General features: G+C 49.1%; 1 protein-coding gene across 4 annotated transcripts in view; it reads left to right on the top strand.

The window, feature by feature from the left end:
- Positions 1-442: 442 nt before the first annotated feature.
- ZEB2 (zinc finger E-box binding homeobox 2) overlaps positions 443-18,791 on the top strand; it is a 115,402-nt gene continuing 97,053 nt past the window's right edge. For all 4 annotated transcript variants that reach the window (XM_075028968.1, XM_075028967.1, XM_075028966.1 and 1 more), the window contains exons 1-2: positions 443-676; positions 3,494-3,632. In XM_075028968.1, the coding sequence (XP_074885069.1) occupies positions 3,560-3,632 (73 nt within the window). In that variant the 5' untranslated portion in view covers positions 443-676; positions 3,494-3,559. The remainder of the gene's footprint in view (positions 677-3,493; positions 3,633-18,791) is intronic.

Below are 18,791 nucleotides of genomic sequence, written 5' to 3'. Positions count from 1 at the left end.
CCCGCCGCTGGGCAGAGGGATGCACACACACCCCCCCCCGGTATGTGTGTATTTTTTTTTTTTTTTTTTTTTTGGGGGGGGGGGGATGCCGCGGCTGGCTGACTTTTCCGCCGGCTGGCCAAGCGTCGGAGCGCGGAATAAAGCGCGGAAAAAAAAAAAAAAAAAAAAAAAGCGCGGGGCGGGGGGCGGGCGCGGGGCGGGGGGGGTTTGGGGGGCGGGCGGGAGGAGGTGGAATTGCATTTCTGCCGCTAAAGCGTTCGCGGAGACTTCAAGGTATAATCTATCCCAGATCCTTTCCCAGAGAGAAACTTGGCGATCACGTTTCCACATGATGCTCACGTTTGGTGCTCTTCAATTATCCCTCCCCACAAAGATAGGTGGCGTGTGTTTCAGGGTCTCTCCTCTCGCTCCTACAGAAAAGAAAAAGAAAAAAATGTCATTAGAAGAGGCGTAACACGTCAGTCCGTCCCCAGGTTTGTGTTTCCTGGAGTGGCAGAAAGAGATCAGTCCTAACCTGCCCAGCAGGAATAACGGTCCTTCCGACAACTCTTTGCAAGGCTTTTTACAATTTCTCCAGGAGCTGCATCTCCCTTCACCTTTTCTCCTCCACTTCGCGGCTTCTTCATGCTTTTTCTTCTCACCATTTCTGGCCAAAACTACAAACAAGACTTCGCAGGTAGGTTCGGAATTTAATTCCATTTTCTCCCCCCTTTTTTTTTTTCCTCCCCTTCTTTTTTCTCGCACCACCTCACGCACTAGCGGGCTTATTTAATTTCGATAGTATTTTTTTTTTTTAAGCGTGTTGGCTTCTTTCTGGCTTGTTTATACTTGGGGCGAAAAACCTATTTTCTTTTTTTTTTTCTTTTTTTTTTTTTTTCTTTTTTTAACCGAAACCTGAAGTCACTCCGGTGCGGCTCCGGGAAGGGGCGAGCAGTTTCGGGGCGCTCGGGGCTGTGCCACCACCACCCCTGCTCCCCTTACCTGTCAGCCAGGTACGGGAGGTACCTTTTACAACGCAGCAGCAAAAAAAGTTTTAGTGCTAGGAAGGGACTTCATCCTCCTGGAAAAAAAAAAAAAAACACCACCAAAAAAAAAAAACCAAAACAAAAACCCCCACCAACCCCCAAACAAACATCCCCCCACCCACCTCCTGCTCTTTTTTATTTCAGGTTTCACATCTTAGCTCGGAAAGTTTGCAGGTACCTGTTAATGCTTTGCACGCCCTGAGCCTGCAGAGCCAGCCCGGCCGGGCACCGCTGGAGCCCCAGCCCCGGGCAGGGCTCCCCGGCAAAAGGATGTGTTTCCCCAAACAGAAAGTTTGCTGTTTTGTCTGCTTAGTTAGTTTCATTTCTTTATTTTATTTTGTGAAGTAACACCTTAGCTTCTGGGATCCTAAAGCAAGAAGTGAAAGTACTGACTGGAACTTAAAAGTCGTTTACCAAAAAGCAAAAAAAAAAAAAATAAAAAAAAATATGCGTGTATATATATATATATATTTTTTTTAAGCTAGCCGGTCCTCTGGGAAGAAAAGCGTTCTCGAGATGTGCAGGTTTAAAATTATTGACAACTTTCTGAGGGAGGCTGAAGGGCAGGGAAGGTAGTGAAACGCATTTAAAACAATTCACCATTGGTGGTTTTGCATTAAAACGCCAATTGCCGAGGCAGGCTGAGGGTCCGGGCTTGCCTCGGTTCCTATCCTCCCCTCTCCGCTACATCTCCTGGTAGACCTGCCGCAGCGATGGCACCGTTGCCCACTCCAGGATCGGGAATAACTGGCAAATACTAAAGTTTTCTAGCGCGTTTCTCAGCCTCTTCCTTCCTCAGCCACATACATCCACATCCACAGAGCCAGCAATTCACTCTGTCCAGGCGGAATCCCAAGCAGGAGAGTGTGAGTAAACACGCTGACCCCGCACACGCTCTCTCAATATTCCCATCTTCTTACCTGCTCGGAGATTTTTTTTTTAATTTTTGGTGTTTTTTTTTAGCCAAGCAGGTTTTATAACCGCAAAGGTCTGAGAAGAGAGTTCAGGCAGAATAAAAAGACCTAGCAGCAACACACTTCACTGCTCAATCCTGGTGTGAAGCTCCAGCAAAGTGAAAAGACACAAGGGGGGGGGGGGGGGGGAGAAAAAAAAAAAGCCCACTTTGCTGCAAAAAAATATTAAAAATTGTTGAGGCAGGTAATAATTTTTTAGGTTTTGTGTAAAACCCCCAGTGCAGGAGAAGACAATAGATGCGAAGGAGAGGGGGGATCCTGCTCAGGAGAGCAAGGGTTAATTGCCCTTGTTTTACAGTTTGCATCTGTTACATCTTTTATAGCCCCCTGTTTAAACTAATCCTCAAGTCAAAGCATCTTTAAAGCTACAGCATCTTCTGCGAGATGGACTGAGTTTCAGGAGCGTTCTTGCAGCAAACCAAACGCTCCTGCCCTCTCCCTTTGACAGATAGAGCCTCCTGCACAGCCCGAGCACACAGGCACACACAGCAGGTCCAAAAGTTTACAAGTTTAAAAAAAAAAAAATCAACCAACCAAAAAAAACCAAAAAACAAAACCCAACTGAAAGCCTGAAAACTCTGACAGCGGTAGTTTTGATTTCTGTTTCTTTTCTGGGAAGAAAAAAAAAAAAAATTGACACTCTGAAGCTTTGTTTAAGTAAGGGGCAGGGGAAACCCTGAATATTGTCAAACTGACTAAAAAGGTGACAGAGGTTTATAATTACACTCCTCGTTGTTAGGGGGAGGGGGAGGTCTCCGTGCTGTGCTTTACCCCAAAAGGAGAGGGGAGAGCCATGTTTCCCTCTCCCCTTATCACTTTGCTGGAGTGCACTTTGGGAGGAAAAAAAAAGAAAAAAAAAGAAAAAGAGAAAAGCAGGAGCAGAAGGAGAGCAGGCTAGCATTTCGCGTGAAAAGAAGTTCTGATGTCAAATTAAAGTACTTTTAGGAGGAAACGGTCCGCCTAGCATTGAGTCAAACAGCCTACTGTAAAAGCTGTGCATTCCCTCATACGGTCATGAGTTATGACTCATTTGAGATGTAATTCTTGTCTCTCTCTGATCTGCTTTGCTGGTGCAATACACACACACACACACACACAGGCAGGGAGCGAGACACACGCACACGCAAGGAGACACACGCGGAGGGGGAGAGACACGCACGGAGGGAGAGAGACACGCACGGAGGGAGAGAGACACACACGGAGGGAGAGCGAGCCCGAAATCAAATAAATAAATAAATAAATAAATAAATAAATAAATTAGTCAATCTGCCCGGCTAAAGAGAGAGAAAAAAAAAAGGGGGGGGGGGGGGAAGCCCGCTCTGTCTGCGTCCCACCTCCCCCCCCCCCCCGGGCATGGCAACCCCCCCCCTCGTCCGTGTGCGTGGCCGGGTTGTTTTTTGGGGTGCCGCTCCGGGTCCCCGGTTGGCGCCCTGCGTTTGAACGGGCTCCGCCGATGCCCACATTGTTGCCGTGTTCGGTCGTTTCAACCCATAGAGCCTGCGTGCTGCTGAATCAGGGAGCCGGAGCCCATGCGAACTGCCATCTGATCCACTCTTATCAATGAAGCAGCAGATCATGGCGGATGGCCCCAGGTGTAAGAGGCGAAAACAAGCCAACCCCCGGAGGAAAAACGGTAAGCCGGCCCCCCCCCCCCCCGCCAAACTTTTTTTTTTTTTTTTTTTTTTTCCCCCCCGGCGAGAAACAGCGAGGGGGGGGGGGGTTGGAAAACCGGCCGCAGGACGGGGACGGACGGGACGGGGACGGAGCCCCAGCCGGTGGAGGGAGGCAGCGGCTTCTTTCCCCCCCCCCCCTTCCATGTCCCAAAATCCCGGGTTTCGCCGCTCCTCCGCCTGCCCTGCGCGGCGGCGGGGTGGTCCCGCGGGGGTTGCGCGGCTGCGGGGCGCCGGAGGGGTTGGGGTGTGTGTGTGTGTGTGTGTGTTTTGGACGGGGGGGGGGGAGTGGATGAGGAGGATGGGGGGGTGTAAGGAAAAGAAAGGAGGAAGGGAAGGGGGGGGGAAGCGCCGCGCCGCCGCCCCAAAGTTTGTTGCGCGGGCGCGGAGCGGGCGGGCCGCTGCCCCGCGGCGGCGGAGGGCGGTGGGAGCGGCGGGGGGGGGGGGGGGTGTCCGGTTCGCCCGTCGCTTATCCCGGGTGGTTTTGGGTGCTGTCAGGGTCGGGGAGAGGAGGTTTGGGGGGGGGCTGGGGTGGGAGGCGCGGAGGAAAGTGCGCGGAGAGGCGCGGAAGGAGAGAGAGGGGCGGGAGGGCAGCCGGTGCCCCCGCTGCCGTCCCTGGGAAAGAAAAAAATAAATAAAAAAAATAATAAACCCGGCGGCGTGAGAACCCCGAGGCGGGCTGGCACCGAGTTAGCGACTCTCTCTCTCTTTTTTTTTTTTTTTTTTTTTATTGTTAGGGACTCGAAAATGAAACTTCCTCCTCCCTAATAATTAATAATACTAATGAGCTGGGTGCCCGATTGTCCATCGTTGCCCTCTCCCCCGGTGCCGCGGAGGGCCGGGGCTCAGTGGGACGCGGTGTTCTGGGCTCATTTCACATTTGGCAGCTTGCGCTGGTGCGGGTCTCTCTTTCTCCGGCTCTCCCCGTCCCTCCCTGAGTTTCTTCCTTTCTCCTCCGGTGGAGGATAGTTTCTTCCCCCCCCCCCCAGCCTCCCCCTCCCCACCCGCAGCCCCTCGCACGACCATCCCGGCCCCACTTTCAACAACTTTCCTCTCCAAGAGCCGGAGGAAGGCAGATTATTTGTGTGAACCTGAACCCATGCGCTTAGAGCTCAGCTACTTCATTTAAGTGGAGAGGTGGAGGTCGGGGGGGGGGGGGGAACTGGCGAAGGAGAAGGGGGGGGGAGGACGACAACAACAACAAAAAAAAACCCAAAACACAAAGACAAGAGAATGTTGATTAGAAACAAATGATCCTGTCCCCCCCCCTTCCCTCTCTCGAGGTTGTGAGTGTGTGTGTGCGTGTGTGTGTGTGTCTTTTTCTTGTTGTGGTGGAGGCGTCGAGCCATATGGGGGAGTGATAGAGGAATTTTAGTCAGAAACTGTTCGTTATGTTACACTGGCTTTTCCCTTTGTGTTGTCTTTGATCTATTTGCTTGGCTTAGTATTACAAAAAAAACCCCAACTAAAATAATATATTCCGAGCAGCTTCCCAAGGATCCGTTCCTTGTTATCTTTTTTTAAAGTCTCTCCCCCTCCACCACCACCCTTTACTCTTGTGTCTGTCATTATTTAAGGTGGTCCTCACAGAGGAGACCTCCCCTTCCCCTCATCTCTGGGTAATTTAGTAGACATTAAAATTACACGTAATGTTTCCCTCTCCTCTCTTGTGTTTCCTCTGTTCTTTTTATTAAATGTTGGTTATTGATTTTCTAAAATCAATGTCTGTTGTGGGGCTTTTTTCCCCTTACAAGTATCTAAAGCACGTTGCTGATCAACTGGATAACAAAAGCTTTGTGTCAAGTAGCCTTTTTTCTTATGTTAAACAGTCATTTTTGAGAGAAAAAGCGAATGAGATTTAAAGCAACGCATCTAGAAGTGCTCTTTTGCAGTAAAGAATATTCTGAGTGTTTGAGGGGGTTTTATTCTGCTTCTTCAGCCTCCTCGCTTTTTTCAGACAAGATTATTAGTTTAGCGTGTTAAAACCATCACATGCTCTGTGATGAGGGATGCGTCTACGTGTTTAATATTTTCTCAACACGATTTGAGTCGCACTCCCTCCCAGGAAAAAAAAAAAAGGGGGGGAAAAAAAAAAAAAAAAGCTGGATGCCTCTGTTTGCCCAGGACAGCAGGACTGCAGCCTGTCCGCCCTGTTACTGCAGCCAGGTCTTTGGGAACACGTACGGACCGGGGTGGCAGAGATTCTTGTTGCTCCCATGCAAAAGTGTGTTTTCACGGAACTGCACTAACTTGGGAAGCCACCACACTTGGGAGTCGAAAGTTTAATTGCGATTTTTAAGGTAACCACTTAAAGATCCTGCAAACTTCAAGTGTGGGCGCTGGTAACGCGAAGGTCTAACTTCTCCCCTCAGTGCCTTGCTCTGGCCAAGACAGGGGTGGGAAAAAAGAATTCTCGACTTTCTGTCTGTCCACTCTTTTCTCTTTGTGCTCCGTAATTTGTTTCTTTCATTCATTTCTGAGTGAGAAATGTCCTGGTTCTGAGAAGCAGGTAGACGAGCGAGGGTAGGTTTGGTTAGGGGGTTGGTGTTTTGGGGGTTTTTTTCATTTTCTCTTTCTCGACAAGCACGTATCCAATGCCTTTCCCGTTGGGAATTGCCCAGGATTTATCTGGACTGAGTGGATTTTTCTTCTTTCCTGGATTCGTGGAAAAGATGTCACTTCTGAGCTTGTGTCTTTGCTGATAACACCAGAAACGGTGATGCTTATCGAAATCAGACAGAAATTCCTTAGAAACGCAGCAGACCCCAAATAAAATTTAAAAGCCACAAAAAAAAAAAAAAAAAAAAAAGAAAGAAATAGAGGGTCATCAAGGAAGCTGGGGGAGTGTGAGTGCAATCACATACAAATTACAGACGGGGACAAAACAGAATAATCCAACTAATGCCTCAGTGGGCTCCGCGCCTGTGTGCGTGTCTCTGCGTGTGTGCGAGGATGGGCAAGGCTCGGGATTAGATACCGGCGCTGGATAAAATTACGGCGGAGCTAAATAGGGTAGAGAGGAAGAAAAACTCGGGGTTTTCCAAGATAACGGGGTTGAGGAGAGCTGCTGGAGTGCAGGAGAGGTGTGCGGAGGTGGAGGCGGGGGGGGGGAGAGGTGTTCTGGAAATCAATGAGGGGTGAGCCCCCCCCGTGGAGGGGGGGGGGAGCAGGGGATGGAGGATGGGAAGGAGAGGACCCCGAAAGCGGGGAGGGGGGGATATGGGGAGGGGGGGGTGCGGAGCGGCAGCCCAGGAATGCGGCGGAGCTCCGGGAAGTTCAGTCAGATGATTCCCAGCGCCTGACTCACTTCGCGGCACTTTCACTCGGGAGAGAAGTCGCGGCAGAGGAGGAGGAGGAGGAAGAGGAGGAGGAGGAGGAGGAGGAGGTGGTGAAGGAGGAGGAGGAGGAGGAGGTGGAGGAGGAGAGGGCAGCGAGCCCCCTTTCCGCACGGGCGCCCCGCGGAGGCGGGGGTTTGCGCTGGCGGCCGCTGCGGTTTGGGACGCGGAGAGGGTGCGGAGCGGGTGCGGAGCGGTGCGGGGGGCCCCGGGCGGTCACCCCGGCCCTGCCCTGCCGTGCCTCAGCAAGATGAGCTGCCTCTCGCCTTGTTGTTGTGGTTTGGCGTTTGTTGGGTGGCTGGGGGGGTTGTGTTTTCCCTTCTTTCCCCCCCCCCCCTCCCCGCCGCCCCTTCAAAAATAAAAAATAAAGTCCTCAGGAAGGAGGGGAAGGGGGGAAAGTTGGATCTAATTTACCCCAAAGTTTCAGTAAAGAGCTCTCTGCGATTCCTTTGCCATCTCGCTTCCAGTTGTAAAGAAAAGGGAGAAAGTTCAATGCTTTCAGGGCGTCTGATCCGAGGGAGAGCACAGACCAAACAAGCAGACACGATTATACTTGCTCAGAGCCTTTCCCAAAAAGATACCCACCCACCCTCCTTTCAGGGATGCTGGGGAAGGGGGAAAAACCTCCTTCGCTTCCCACTTGCAAAAGGGGGGGGGGGGGGGGAAGAGGGAAGGAAAAAAAAAAAAAAAGCCTGCCTGCTGCCTTTAGTGAGTGGGAAGTGAGGCTTGTCTTCCCTGCCTGGAGAAGTTTGGAGGTAGCTAGACTGAGGCTCGGGTGCGAGGAGGAAAGCTGCTTTTTGTGAAATTCAGGTGGCACAAGGCAGAGCGGGCATCTGGGAGCGCTCCTTTTCCCGGGGACCTCTGCGGGGGGGGGAATCCGTTGCGAGGAGATTACTTCCAGAGTTGGGGACTGGCTAGGGAGACAAATGCACTCCCTCCAGAAAAAGCACCTGGAGATAGGTATTAAAAATTAATGCCATAAATGCGAGTGGCCACGGCGTAATGATTATCTAGCTGCGTTTTCTCGGTGCAGATTCATGTCCAGGCTGAGCTGTGGCATGGAGCAGAGGAGGTTGTTTTCTGTGTCAAGACGGATCTATTTATTTTATTCTGAGTTTCGAGAAACCCAGCGAATTTGGAGATCAGTGCCTGATTTACTGTTTGCCATTTGTGACCGCTCGGTACTTACTGGCTTTTGCTTATTGCACATGCTTCGCAAGGAAACTTTTGGGGGAATTTCTAATTGCTGTAAGGAAATACATTTGGTGCCTGGAAAAGCCGTATTTGAAAAGGGGGGGGAAAAAAAAAAAGGAAACCATTACAAGTTAATTATCGATAATTATACATAGCCAACTGCCCAAGGTAGGGAAAATGTATGGAAGACTGAGATGCAAGCTCTCAGGACAGGCTGGTAATATTTCCCAAGAAAAATGTGCGTCTCCCTTTAGAGTGGAAAGAAGGGTGTTGATTCTTTTACAGCAGCCCCACATTCATTCCAAGAAATAGGAAATTCTTCGCCTCACAACAGTTTTTGGCATCTGCATTATCCCAGTGCTTTTAAGGTGCATTTTCTCTTCTGTGAAAGAGAACTCTTTGTCCTTTTTTTCTCCAAGACCATGGCTTCCCAAGGTAGACACTATTTTGTGCCTGTCACATAGAAAGGGAGTGCAGGTTTGCAGTGCTCACAGACAATTGATTGTCTGCCCTAATGTGTTTCATTTACATGTTTATAACGTCAATAGTGCTGGGGTGTCCACTGTACCATTCATTCCAGCATTCCCACAAGGGTGCAATTGTCTGAATGGCCAAGTCAGACACCTTTTTGATTGCTCTTTAGTTGTCTTTTTAGAGTATAGAGAAAAAGGAGAGAAATCTGTGATGCAGAAACACTAGTTGAAAATATTTCAGAATTAAACGTCACCATTAAAGCAGATGTGAGCATTAGAGAAACAATGTATTTTAACTAAGGTTCTGAAGGTGGAAACAAATTCACAACAGTGGGGATGGTTACTGCACACGACATCCAGCCCCGTCCCTTAATTTTTGTAGGCTTTTTCTGAACGGTTTGTCGTTTTCATTTTCATTTCAGCCCCTGTAACTGCAGCCACCTCCTAACTCTTTGTATGCTTAACTGTAATTTGCGATTTTTCCCCTATATATTTACATCTCTCTGTTTATGCCAGCAGCGTCAGCTAACCACTTGGAAAGTCTATTGAGAGAGTATCTAGCCTGTGAGAAGCATAAACTTTAAGAAAAACAACAACAGCAACAAAAAGATCCAAATAGTTCTTCATCAAGCCTTTTTAATGAAAAAAACCGACAATGCCCAGACTTTTTCTTGAAGCAGTTTAACTTAAATAGCTGCGTACCAACTTCTTACGCCTGTGGTTACCGTCCTCTTGCGCTGCGAGCTTTCAGCAAAGTGTTTCTAGGAGTTTCCAAGTCAAGAAAAGATGACTTTTTAAGGTGCGCTGTGCTGGTTTGATATGCCACACTGTCCTTTATCATTGAAGTTGCTTCTGAGGGAGGCAAGAAGCGATTGCTCGTGTTTCGTATCAGAATAAATAAGCCACGCAGCTTATTGAAACTCACACATAGAGATACACGTATCCAGGCGTATACACCTATGAGTGTGGATGTCATATAGACATAGATACGGTACGTATAGGTACGCCTGAAAAGAACGGTTCACATTTCAGACTAGATCATTGCCCCCTAAAAATGATGCTGATCCCAACAGCTACAATTAATACAAGTTGACCTGTTCCGTCCGTGATCCATAAGGGAAAAGAGCACTAAGTCCTGTAGCTTCTGCTCGGGAGGTAAAGAGAGGGAAAACTTTTTTTTTTTTTCCCCTCTCTATATAATTTTTGTTGTAATTTTAAAAAATGCCTGTTTGTGGAGAGATTTTTTTTTTCCTTTTTTTTTTTTTTTTTTTTTTTTGTGTGCCTAACAGGGAAGACACAGTAGATGCACCGTTAGCTGAACCCCTGACACGGCGGTCTTTTGAATGCCTTAGGTATGATTTCACTTTCGCTCACATCAATGCTGACCTGAATGCCTTTCATATCTGATCCGCTGTGTCTCTCCCAGTAAACATCCCCTGAGGGGAGAACAAAGAAAGGAGCTCTTCTTCTTCTTAATCACAATTCAGCCCATTCACCGCCGGCAGGCTACATTTGCATTCTGCAACAGAAAGCCAAGATGAAAAGAAAAAAAAAAGAGTGAGAAGAAGGGGGGAAAAAAAGCAGAAGGGTGGAGGCTGAGTAAAATAACTTAGGTGTTTGTAGCTGTTTGTTGGGCTTCCCCTAGTTACAAGCCTTATATAGATCCTGCTCTACCCAGCCTTGGCTCTGCTGACAGGCAGATAGTGTTACAAGATGGCATGCCTGTACTATTCATGGCCACTCGCTCTAACACTTGAGGTAGAAAGTGTCAGAGAGGGATCAAATTCTACTCTGAGAAGTCTGTTATAGTTAGGGTCAGGTGTGTGTACTCTCAGCTCTTGACTGCTGCCTATTATTTTGTTTTAATTACTATTATTGTTTACTCACCATGACCTTGGGGAGCGGGGGTGGCTGGGGGTGAGGCAAGCTTGGCCACCACCAGCGAGCAGATTAGCGGGGGGGGGAAAAAAAAAAAAATCCCCCTTTCCCCAACTTCAATCTAGTTATTTAAATATATATTTAATTTTTTTTTTTCTATTTTTATTTTTTACTTTTTTGCGTGTGTTAAGGGTCGGGCTGGGTGTGTTCGCGCCTGGCAGGGCAGGGAGCGGTGGCGATGCTGCGGGCTGGGGGGGGTGGTGGTGATGGTGGTGATGGTGATGATGGTGGTGATGGTGGTGATGGGGGGGGTGGCTCTGCCGCGGGGGTGTCCCCGGGCTGGCGACAGGCCCGGTGCTGCCCCGACCCCACCGGGGAAAAAGCAGCAACTCAGCAAATCCTCGGCGGCACCAGAAAATGCGCACCGAGGAGGAGGAGGAGGAGGAAGGCGAGATTTGTGGAAGTTTCTCTAGCTGGGCTCTCTCGTGGGGTTTCGTAGTCACGTTCATGTACATTTTCCGGCTGTGCCCCCCCCCCCCAGTCCCTGTCGTCGTGTCCCCCCCCCAGATTTGCCTGTTTGTTTGTTCTTCAGAAGCTCTTCTGTGCTTTTAATCAGACGGTTTTAAAAAAAACCGGTGAGGTCTTTGGTCGTAGCCACTTTTTTCTCACCAAGAGAAGGTTTATTTATAACTGGATCCTGCTTACTGAGAAGTATTTAAGCCCTTTCAGGCAGAGCTGTCAAAATTTCCTGTGTTGTTTGCCTCTATTTGCAACATGTAAAAAGTAATATGCAGTTGCTGGTGTTGGAATAACCGGGGTAGTGCAGAAATCTCAAGTGACAAGTTTTCAACTACACTATCTCCTGCCGACCAAACTGTCATTTTTTATTTTTTTTTTTTTTCCAGAAGCCACTTTTAGGATCCTAACAGTTTTTTTTCCCCCCGTCAGCAAATAGATTAAACGTGCTAAAGCAACTTCGAGAGGGAAGAACAGTTTGAACAATGAGGAGCGGGAGGGATGTCTTATTTTCCTGTAGCTGCTATGGCAGATTTCACTCATAAGGAGCACACTAACCGAGATGTTACCAGTTGAACAGAAGCATGTGACACAGATTCCTGATTTTTTCCCAGAAGATTTGCAGAATTTACAAAAAGAGATTATCTCTACACCTTCCACCCTCCTAACCACCCCCATGACCCAAGCAATGGAGGATTTAGGCAGATTTACTTCAGTAAACACCTTTGGACACTTGGGGAAAAGTAGGAGTCTGTTTGCAAAAGCAGGCTTTTGTTAAGTGAGGTGCTGGATAATGCTTTACCAGGCAGCTGTGATATTAACCTACCCAGTAATGCTGGAAAGAGCGTTAACTCCTTGTGCGCTCCGGGGCCTTGCCCGGCGAAGGCCGTGCTGGTCCCGCAGGTACCGGGCCTGGGGGGGGGGGGCAGACACACAGACGAGGAGGTGACACTGCTGAAACCACAGCAGCCGCTCAACCTGACACATCTTTTCCTTGGTGGCAGTTGAATCTTTCGGGGTCAATCCATCAGGGAGAGGGCCGGGAAGAGCTACGAGGCATGGTCATGAAAGCTTCTTCCATCAGTGAGGGGTTATCTATCCGGGGGGGCGTACGCAGGCGTACACGCTCCAGCTCTACCCCCGCATGTCTAACGTAGCCCAAAACCTCTCTAGGAAAGCTCGCAAGCGTTGCTGAGAGGGGAAGGTCAATTTAGGATTCGGGCTGGAGCAGCAAAAGAGCTGAGAAGTTACGCCGGCAAACCTGTACGAGTGGCTTCCCCGGGTCGCTCTGGGCTCCCGGGGTTTGGAGGAAAGCCATCAGCTTTCGGGGGGCTTCGCCTTCCCCACGGTGAACTTTTTGGGGTGAGCGAGCTGCTCGCTGCTCTATTTCTGAGCCGTCAGAAGGAGGACTTGATAAGTTCGTTATTTTTGCTGGGCATCAGAATAACTTTACAGGTGTTTCTTTTTTTAGCTTGAGTAAGATTGCTTCATTTGGGGATTTTTGTTGTCGAGGGTTCTTTTCTTTCTTTTTTTTTTTTTTTCTTTTTTTCTTAAAGTGTAGGTGTCAATGTTAGAGCAGCCACAAATGTGTGATAAAGCAAAGGGTATGAGACATGACAGAATTAAAGGTGTTTGCTATGTTGTTACCCGTGTGTCAAGCTGCAAGCTCCCTTTGTCACAGCCTCCTGGAGATTCGATAGCGCGGATCCTCTTCCCTTCCAAGTGATACAGCAGTTTCTGACTGGGGGGTTCAGTGTGGTGCGGGCGTCGCTATTGCGTTCGCTTCCCCAAATACATTTAAACACCTCGACGTCGCGCACACCCCGTTACTCCCACCTTACACAAGGGTGCCGCGCGCTCAAGCACCAGGACAGCAGCCATAGCATTACAGTATCTGGCATGGAGCGGCGTTTGGCAGGAATGTCATCTGCCAAATCATCCCATAATTACGTTTTATGTTATTTGTATGAATGACCAAGCATGCAGTATTCCTTTTGAAATCAAAGGAAGGCTTAAAATGCGTTTTTGAATACTTTCAGACCATGGTCAGGTCACAGTTTGGGAGTTGAATTAAACTGATCTCATTTGTGATCTAATTGAGGTTGGCAACAACCTTAGCAGTAGCAATAACATACAAATACAAATCAAAGAGCGGAATTCAGCAAATCAGATCTTTTGCTCGAATCCTGCCTGGGAGTTATTCTCCGACTGCCAACAGCGAAGTTAAACTTTGTCCTGCTTCTCAGCGGCAGTGCAAGCCTTGCATATTTTTCGGGTCTTTGACGGGAAGGTTGGGTTGGATAGATGGGCGCACAAAGGCGAGAAGGGAGCTCTTGCCTCCTCGGACAGGAGCAAGGCACAGCGGCTCGTCGCCCGTGTTTCGGGAGCGGGGAAAAGCGTGGGAGGCGTCACGGAGGGGGGGCATATGGGGAGGAAGGACGAGAAAAGAGGAACAGGGCTCTGCCCAGACGAACGGTTATTCCAAGCGGAAAGTCGAGGCGCTTTCCTATCTTTACATCCATCGCTTGCGGATTCCAGGAATGTCATTACCAGAGCGGTTGAGAATTGTTGACAAATTTCTCCCGGCTCTGACGGGGAGCCCGTCTTGCTGAACGGCGGGGCTGGCAGCCGGGCTCGGGGGGGGGTGGACGGGGGGGGACACTTATCCCGGGTAGGACATCCCCGTTGGGGCCGGAGGGGGGGTCCGCCGGGGTTGCGGCCGCCTTCCGCGGGTGCGGAGCGGGTGCGGAGCGGGTGCGGAGCGGCAGCCGCAGGCGTTTGGGCGGGGGGGGGGGGGGGCGGTGTCAACCGCTTTTTTGGGGCGGAGGAGAGGAGTTTGAGGGGGGGGGACGGGACACAGGCACCCTGCGCGGCCCCGTGGGTCCCGTCTCGGTGTCGTGTCCCCCCCCCCCCAATTCCCTCCGCGGGAGCGTATCCCCAAACTTTGCTCCCAGGAGGGAGGGAGAGGAGGAGAAGCTGCTCGGCGCTGCCTGCCGCTCCTCCTCGGGCCGGGATTTTAAGTGTGTCCTCAACTTTCCACCCCCCCCTCGCCCTCCCCGGGCCATTATTTTCTTTGACTAAAACCTGTTTACTCGCCTCTTTTTTGTTGTTGTTGTTGTTTTTTTGTGTTTTTTTTTTTTTTTTTTTTTTTTTACGTGAAACGAGTTTCCATCTCCTACTCCTGCGGATCTCGAAGAAATAGATAAACCATTATATTCCACCCCCCCCCACCCCCCCCGGCTCGTATTTTAAAGCAGCGATCCTGACAGCAGTACTATTATTGCACTTTATGTTTTAGTGGATGTTTGCTGTTGCTAGTTACAGCAACACTTATCATAAGACAGCAAGAAAAGAGTAGTCCCTGGTAATTAAAGTAATGAAATATTCATTTACTCTACCTTTTCAGTAGTCTCACAAATTAGGCTGCTACATTTAATGCCTGCACTGCCTCTGTTTTTATTATAATGGCAGCTTTCGCATCTGCAATTAGGACTAATTCTGACAGTTACAATTTCTGAGGGATGGTAAACAGTGAACGAGATGTGCAGCAGTGGTATTACACGTGAAAAGCCCTTGTCTCTTTAACCTTGTTGTTTTTTTTTCTCGCAGAGGTTACCTTTTCCCGATGGTGCAAAATCGACTTGACATAACTGTTCATCAGTTTCAGGGTTTTCCCTGGAGGTATTTGCATCAAATCAGCCCAGTCAAGCTTCAAGTTGAAATTGGCAGGCCAGAAACTGACAGGGTAGGGACTGGGAAAGAGACAGCTAAAGTGCAGGCAGCGAGCTGACAGCAGCGGTGGGCAGGCAGGGGGAGAGGGCTCAGCACCCCGGGCTGCCCCCCCCCACCTCCCCGCTTATTCCCCCCATCCCAGTATCCCCCCTTCGGTACCCTCTCGGTGTCGCCCAGTTTGTCTGCTGGGCGTTGGGAGCTCACCCCGGTACCCGGAGGAGGGTGGTTGGAGGAGGGGGGGGGGGTGTAAAAAAAAAAAAAAAAAAGAAAAAAATATATAAAGGGGGGGGGGGAAAGGTGTTGTAAAACAAAGAGAGAAGTGCCGAGCTGAAGTTGCTGTCGCTAACAAGCTTATTTTGCTGCGGAGCTGTGTCGCGTTTCCGCGCTACGACTCTTAAGAGAAGTGACGGAGAAGGTTGTTAATACCAATGAAAACATATTTTGATCAGCTCAAAAAAAAAAAAAAAAAAAAAAAGTCCAACCCAGAGAGACGTTCATCTGCAAAGATAATTACATTAGAATCAAAACAAACATTTCCTTGAATGTGTTATTTCATTTATCCTCTGTCACGGGGCAGGGGGGGCCTCCAAGTGGAATTAATTTTTAATAGATTATTGGACAAATCGGGATCATTCCCTGTGACACCCCTCCAGCCCGACAGAATTTTAGTTATTTGAAAAGAAACCCAAATCTTATGTAGCGTGGAAGGGAGCAGCACAGCAAGGACCAGGCACTACCATCAAGACCCATTCCTTCCTTAAAGGTGAAAAAGAGCAAAACTCTGTTACTTTCCTGGGGAAGAGAGCTGACGATATATATTTTTTTTTCTTTCCCCCTAAATATATATATATATATATATATATCTGTAGTCTTTACCAGATGATTAAAAATCCCTCTCACTTTTCCTACCAGACTTGTGCTAAAGTAAGCCTTGCTTTCAAACAGTTTTTCAGCTGTGTGTGTGACAGGCATTGGCTGATCTGCTGATGCCCATTCGACAGGCACTGTTGAGCTAAAGTGGTGTGACGGCACAGTTTTGTTAAGCTGTGAACAAAGGGCTGGAGATGCCTCGCTGGCATCATCCATGTGCATATTGGCCTTGTCACAGTTTTGCTTGATTTAATGCTCTGTTTATTCCTAGATATTAGAACTTAAATTCCAAACAATATGTTTTCATATACTACACACAAACTTTATTTTAAAAGCTTTTGCTCCCAAGAACTACAGATCCATTTGTCTGTCCAATACCCATGCAGCAAACATTTAAAACGTAGCTCCCAGAAAAAGAGGTGGCCAGTAGCCTCTTAACTGTTATCCAGTTAAAAAATGGGATTTCAGTTTTAAAAAGTCTTATAAGGGTAAAAGATTTATTTCTTCTTTGATCATTTGTTGAGAGTTGTTATTTATTTCAACAGTGGATTTTCTTATAAGCTCCTAAGGAGAGGTTACCCCGTGTGCAGGCAGGGCATGCGGGATGGACTTTGCAAGAGCCGTATCATCCCAGCGGTGTTGCTGCGATAAAAGCGGTGCTTTGCAAATACCTGTAAGCAAAGTCGGAGGACTATTGGCAGGCAGAAAGAAAGCAAGCTGCGTTACGGCAGGTTAGTGGAAGGGACCGGGAAACCGGATTAAGATTTAAAAATATATATAGATATATCTATACGTTCATTAGGTGGCCACAACTTTGTAGCTCAGCAGTTCATCAAGAGAAAACGTGAGCCTATGGAGCTGTGTTTAGGTTCTGCTTCTCTTCTTTTAGAGATGCCGTTGGCTTCATCTCCAGAAAGTTTTTGGGGGGCAGTTTTTTGGTTGGTTTGGTTTTTTCTCCCCTTCTTCGTCGCCTTTTTAAACTCTCTTCAGGTTTGCTGCAAGTGTTTGCTAAGAGATTAAGTTAGCCAGCTTCCATGGCGGAGGTAGCCCTGGGAAGCAGCTCGTTGCTGGGAGGAATGCTCAGTAGGTCAGGGCATGAAGATAGAAGGAGCTGCCCAACTGAGGCTGGGGATCAGGTATTTTGCTCTTTGTTTCCTATCAGAGACAAAGTGCTTATGGAAAGGTTTGTGGTGAGACATCAAATCCCAGCAGGAGCACAGATGTTCCTACTTTTACAGGCTTACCAATGAACATTTCAGCTTAAACAAGTTTATGAAATAAAAAGATTTATTTATTTTTCCTTAGTAGATGCAGCATCTTAGTTTGATTGTGTAAAGATTGTATCGCTCCAGCCACTCAGGGTTATTTGGTCCAAGGCACGGTGCTTTACTTGAGGGCTGTTAAGTAGGGATGGGAGAGAGGGAAGGAGGGGGAGGAGGGACCGTGCAGCAAAATGAAAGTATTCCTTCTCCAAACAGTGCAGTCTAGAGCCTAAATCTGAAATTGAATCTGCTGGGCAAAACCTGTGCAATTTTTCTACCTGCCCTTAGTCTGCTTCCTTTCAACTATGACAGTTTTACTAACTGAAATGAATGGGCTTGCTTTCTCCAGTACCTTTTCTCAGTATGCGTTTACATCAAGTACTTCAAACAGAGAGCTGGGTGATATATGTAGGGGGACAGCTTGCACAGAATAAGCTTTAATGGTTAATTTTTGTATAGCTTTATAAATGAAAGGGACTTAAACCTACTAGCAGTATAGATCACAAGACCTTATGTGGTCTATTCTTCTCTAGATGCACAAGAGATTTACGTGCCTAAGTCCCATAAGAGTTAATGGGAGTTACGCATGTAAATCTCTTCCACAGTGAGATAATAGACCCTTTTATGTATGGATAGCTGGATTCTTAGAAAAATCACCTACCGAACAGTAGACTTTATGTCCTTCCCTCTTCACAAATATTTATAAAGCGAGCCGGCCAGCAGATGAGACCAGGAACCCCCCAAGGTGTCTCCAAACCCCCAGTGCCCCCCGTGACCCCCGCAGAGGGTGGCAGCACGGGACCCAGCCCCGGGTCCGCCTCGTCCCTTCGGTTCGGCGTCCCGGTTTCGCTCCGCCGCGGGTGACGTCCCAGGCCCGGTGGCCACGGGCTCTCCCACGGGCCGACGCGGTGCCTCACCTCTTGGCAAGCCCTAGTTGATGGAGACCTCTCGCTTCGTGGATCCCACAGGGGATTGGGAGGCGGGGAGCCGCCACCTCTCTTCTGGAGGGCGCCCGTCCCCCCCCAAAAACCAACCGCGGCGGGCGGCACAGGTAACCGCTGGCGAGCGCTTCTCCCCGTGTCCCTGCACCCCATCCCACCCGTGCTGGGGGGTGCGGAGCCCCGCGGTGGGAGACAACCAGCAGGACCGTCCCGTGCCGCCGGCAGAGGAGGGTGGCGGTGGCATCGTCTCCCAAAACCCAGGTGCTGCCCAAGCCCGCCGCGACCTCCCTCCCTGGGAAAGCGAGCGGGCTTTGCCTTCGACGGGCACGCTCTCCGCGCTCCTCCGTGGGGCCGTATCTCTCTCTCTAACTTGGATAATGTGCGTCTGCCAGCCGCGAGTCCAATCGAGGTCTTATCCCCCCCCGTAATGCGTAGCCGGAGATAGCCGGTGCCACGGCACACGCGTGTCGGCGAGGATTCCCCGGGTTTTGGGAACCGCGGGTCTTTTTGCCATCATTGTTCCTTTCCATAGCTCGCCCGCTCCTTCCTGATAGCCATCTGAGGGAGTTGGGCAAGCTGCAGACTTGCCAGCCCTCAGCTCCCGGGCCTGGCAAAGCACAATCCCCCCAAAACCCCCAAACCCCCCAAACTTACGCCCCGAGACTATCGGATTAAATCCAAGGGTTTCTACCTGCGGCGGGATGGGAAAAGCCCATTGTTTGTTGATTATCGTATCATCAGCCCCGGCTGATACTGGGATGCTCAAGGAAAACACACTTCGGTTACAGTTGATTTTCAGATTCCAAAATGGTGCTGCAAAGTCTGTGCATGCCTAATTATATTTTATGCTAGGCTGTGCAATACAAAATGTATGCTGCAGCAATCAGTGAGTTAACAGTATCAATCAATTTGTAAACAGAT

Source organism: Buteo buteo, chromosome 5 (genome assembly GCF_964188355.1).
Source record: "Buteo buteo chromosome 5, bButBut1.hap1.1, whole genome shotgun sequence".
NCBI lineage: Eukaryota > Metazoa > Chordata > Aves > Accipitriformes > Accipitridae > Buteo > Buteo buteo.
Note: the sequence above shows the minus strand (reverse complement) of the source record. Positions and strands in the feature narration are given on the sequence as shown.